This window comes from Ursus americanus, chromosome 16 (assembly GCF_024610735.1).
Source record: "Ursus americanus isolate L20-20 chromosome 16, mUrsAme1.1.p, whole genome shotgun sequence".
In the NCBI taxonomy this organism is placed as follows: Eukaryota; Metazoa; Chordata; class Mammalia; order Carnivora; family Ursidae; genus Ursus; species Ursus americanus.
This window is the reverse complement of record NC_142142.1, coordinates 4,663,194-4,667,506: the sequence shown is the minus strand read 5'-3', so window position 1 is coordinate 4,667,506 and position 4,313 is coordinate 4,663,194. Positions and strand designations below refer to the sequence as shown.

Sequence of the window (4,313 nt, the reverse complement as noted above, 5' to 3'; positions counted from 1 at the left end):
CTATGCAGGTCCTCTGCAAAGGCATTTAGCTACCCTGTGCCGTATTTCCTTCATTTTTATGCCATAGATGATAGGGTTGAGTACTGAGGGTAAAAGAAGGTAGAGATTGGCAAGGAGAACATGAGCATGAGGTGGGATACTGTGACCTATGCGGTGGGTGAGAGATGAAAAGAGTGCAGGCACATAAGTGACAAGAATGACAAAGAGGTGGGCTGAACAGGTGTTGAGGGCTTTGCAGGTCGCGTCTCGAGAGTTGAGGCGTACCACAGCTTGCAGGATGAGTCCATAAGAGAAGCCAATGAGCAGCAAATCAAGTCCCACCACGAGCAGAATCACAAAGAGCCCATAGATACGGTTAGGTATGGCATGGCCACAGGCCATTTTCACCACAGCCATGTGGTCACAGTAGGTATGAGGAATGACCACGTGGCAGAATGTCAACCTTTGAAGTAGGAGAGGCATGGGCAGAATAAGAATCACACCCTTGGCTAGAGCCACCAATCCCAGGCGTCCAACTAAAGAATGACTCAGAATCGTATTGTAGTGTAATGGCTCACACACAGCCATGAAGCGGTCAAAGGCCATTGCAACAAGTAGGGCTGATCGTACCACAGATGCTCCATGGATGAAAAACATCTGGGTGAAACAGGCCTTGGCAGTTATGTCCTTATCATTGAACCAGAAGAGGCAGAGGAGCTTGGGCACCAGAGCCAGAGCAGATATGAGGTCAGCCACCATAAGCAAGGCCAGGAACAGGTACATTGGGCTGTGAAGTGTGGGCTCTGTGGCCACCAGAAAGAGGATGGCACCGTTGCCGATGAGGATAGCCAAAAACATAGAAGAGAAAGGGAGAGATAACCACAAGTGCTGCGACTCTAAGCCTGGTATGCCCGTCAAAGTGAAGGTCAAGAAGCTGGAATGGTTGAAGATTAGCATGGTAGAAACTGTTGGTGGTTGTTAAAGGAAGTTTAGAGACCTGTCAATGAGACGTGCGGTGGTTTGTTTATACCGGTTTGACTTTTAATGACGTGCCGAGATGGGGCTCAGAGAAAGATGGAAAAATACCTTTGGGGTCATGGAGTCTGCAATCTGGCTTCAAGTCTATCTGTAAGCAACTCTATTGTTTTCACACTCATTTCTTTGTGAGCTGAGGTTTGGGATTCTTTTCTGTATAGAGGATGTTGTAGTGGACCTTTACTCCTACCTGTCCAGTTCAGCTGTTCAATACTTCAAAAAAATTTTCTGGAGTCCTAAGTAAGAATAGAAGAAAATATTTGTATCCTTGATTAAAAGATGGAAAAAGCTGATACAAGATCCATGATCCTCTCATAGGGAAGCTTCCCAACTAGAGAAGAAATATGCCTACTCACCCCTTGTTGCAGAAGAGCTGAGCTGTTGGGGGAAATTTCCTTTGAGTTTCTTTGCTTTTATGTGTTGTCCCTCTTTCAGGGATCCACACTCTCTGGTCATGATGCTTTTTCTCCTTTTGGGGTCCTCTGCTTTTCAGACAATATATAAAAGATATATTGTTCAAATAAGGACACCATCCATGGCTGCTTCCCACTAGCATTCAAGTATTTACGCACTCAATGAACAGTCCTTTGACGTTTTTGCATGAGTTGTGCATCTTTCTTTCATTTACAACTGGCCCTGATTCATGTATAGATTGAATTGCCTTTAATCATGAGGCGTTTACTTCAAATTAGAGCCCACTGGCTCTTTTATTCTTCAGTTCCTATCATGAATTAACAGAATTTCTCTTTCTTTCCAAAGATCTATAGACACTCTAAGCAGTAAAGCAAGAACCCCTTCCACAAATAACTGCCTGCATTGTATCTGTTTTTTTCATCTCCCACATGTTGTCCATTTCATCTATTTTTTAGGTTATGTATATCTAATTTGTGCCTATAACCTCTACTCATAGTCTCACATTTTAGGGAACTTAACATTATTACGTAAAATGATATTTAGAAAGTCCGTTGAGCTGTTGAGGTCATGGAGATGATTAGTGATACATAATGCATATATTTGCATTATGATGGATAATTGTGCTAAACTTAGGCATCTTAAAGAAAGCTAATCTTTTTAATAGAGTGTGTGGAGGGGCAGGGAGGAAACCAGGACCAATAACACGGAGAGAAGAATTTTGCCCAAATGAAGTTAACACTGTCACTAGCATTTTGTAGAAGATACTAGTGAATAATTCTCCTTGGAAAGTAGTCTTACAGGGTGCACTTTTTTTTAAAGGGGGGAGGAGCAGAGGGAGAGGGAGAGAGAGAATCTTAAGCAGCCCTATGTGGGGCTCTGTGCTCAGCGTGGAGTCTGCTTGAGATTCTCTCTCCCTCTCCCTTGCCCCTCCTCCCACCCTGCCTCTCTTTAAATAAATAAATAAATAAAATCTTTAAAAAGACTGCTTATACTAAATATTTTGTGTATGATTCAAAAAGTATAGGCTTACCTCATTCTAGTTCTCATCCTAAAATTTGACCTCATTCATTATTAACTATTATTCTTGTCTTTATACAATCCTTGAGTAAAGATTTCCTTTGCTTTTCATATTGAAATCTGACCTTAACTGCCTAAAAACCTGTTCCTGAAATTATACTACTCTCTTGGCCAATTGACTTTCCCTTCTTCAATGAGACTCTGAGCTATTCTCATTGACATCACCACCTTCCTAGCCAATACATATTTTGTTTTCACTTGGGCCACTAAAATAATCTCCTCACTGGTCTTTCTGCTTCTTTTGTCTACATAATGCTTGTTGCCTGTAGACTGGCCCTATTATCTTTAAAAACATAAATAACATGATATGATTATCCTCAATAGCTCCCTATTATAGAAGGAATAAAATCAAAGAACTTGCCATGATGTACAAGGCATTCCAAAGCACTCCGGTCATGAATACTCATGATACTCATGATATGCAAAGTGTCCTTCAGCCTCAGCTCACCCCTTCAGCTCCAAGCTTCTACCACTCTCTCCCCTGGCTCACTTCACTCTTGACCATTTTGCTCTTCTTAAAGAAGCATGCTAATTTTGTTCCTGACTTAGGGTGTTTCCTCTTGTCCTTCCATTTCCCCACATTCCCTCATATCACCCATTCCCTACCTTAATGTGTGTCTGTGATGATATAATTGCTTCTCAAACTTCTATTTTTATTCATACTAAACCACATATTATCTCCTGAAACAGCCATTTTTTTTTCTTCCTGATATCTTCATACTTCATAGTCGAAAGAATGGCTCAAAGTTCTGGCTGCATATTAGAAACATCCGAGGGGTTTAAAATTTGCCAATATTTAGAAAGCCTAAGTATATTTAAGTAACAGTGAGAAATTCAGTGTGACCTTGATGTCAAGTGCATGGAATTCTGGGGACAGTGTCAGGAGTGGACCCATGACTAACAGTTCCTTTTGCCTAAAATGCTTTCCACATTCCTTTCTTTTTTTCTTGACAAACTCGTATCCTCACTTCTCTGCTCTTGCCCACTTTGTGGCTCTGTCCATATATCTGTGTTCTATTGCATAGCACTTCAGCTAAATTTCCTTTCTTTAAGCAATTCCTCTCTAATTAAACTTGCATTTATTAAGTACTCGCTATGAGTCAGGTTTTGTAAATCAACTCTATTTTGTCATATGTGACAGTGTTTCTGCATCATTTCAAAACCATCTGATTCTTGAATCTTTACTCCCTCACTCCTCCACATCCTCTGTAAACTTGTTCAATTTTCAGACGTGGGGCACTATTTTTAGGTATCTGGGGTAGAGGTGGCTGGGTGGATAGCAAATTGATGCCAGTTAAATAGAATTAGAGGGGGCTGCAGACAGAAGGCATTTAGGCATTTCAATCCAATTGAAAGAAGAGGTAGGGGTAGTTTTAATGATTAAAATCAGAACTTACCTAGAAAAGTTCTACTATATTCTTCTTACCCCTCTTCTCTTCTGATAGCCAGAGCCTTGTTATTCTAAGTCATAACTTGAATCTGCCTATTTCATGTTTCATGGCACACTATTTTTCCTTTTTATGCTGAGCTGATTTTAGCTCCTGGAAAGGGGCTCCCTGCGCACCCCAGCTCTCCTCTTCAAATTATTCCCGGGACACAACATATAAGCTTTCTTGTTGCAGTGGACCAAAACTCTCATACTATACAAGGGAAATTTTGAACTCTAGTATTTCATCACCCAAGAACTCTGGGCATAGCTACAACTCTCCAGAAGCCAAGTGAAAAGGAAAGGTAATAGAAGTAGCTCTTTAGGGGATCCCACTGGGCCTGGTACTCAAGAAACAACAACACCTGAAGAGTGGTTCTCA

General features: G+C 41.1%; 1 protein-coding gene across 1 annotated transcript; it reads right to left on the bottom strand.

Annotated features, from left to right (window-relative positions):
• Window positions 1–936, bottom strand: LOC123782668 (olfactory receptor 52P1-like). The gene has a single exon (XM_045782936.2). The coding sequence runs from the start codon at window positions 934–936 to the stop codon at window positions 1–3; it is 936 nt and encodes a 311-aa protein (XP_045638892.2).
• Between the last annotated feature and the right edge of the window lie 3,377 nt (window positions 937–4,313).

Bases quoted from the DNA above. Each gene is read 5' to 3' on its own strand.
- LOC123782668 (XM_045782936.2), bottom strand. From the start codon at position 936: ATGCTAATCTTCAACCATTCCAGCTTCTTGACCTTCACTTTGACGGGC.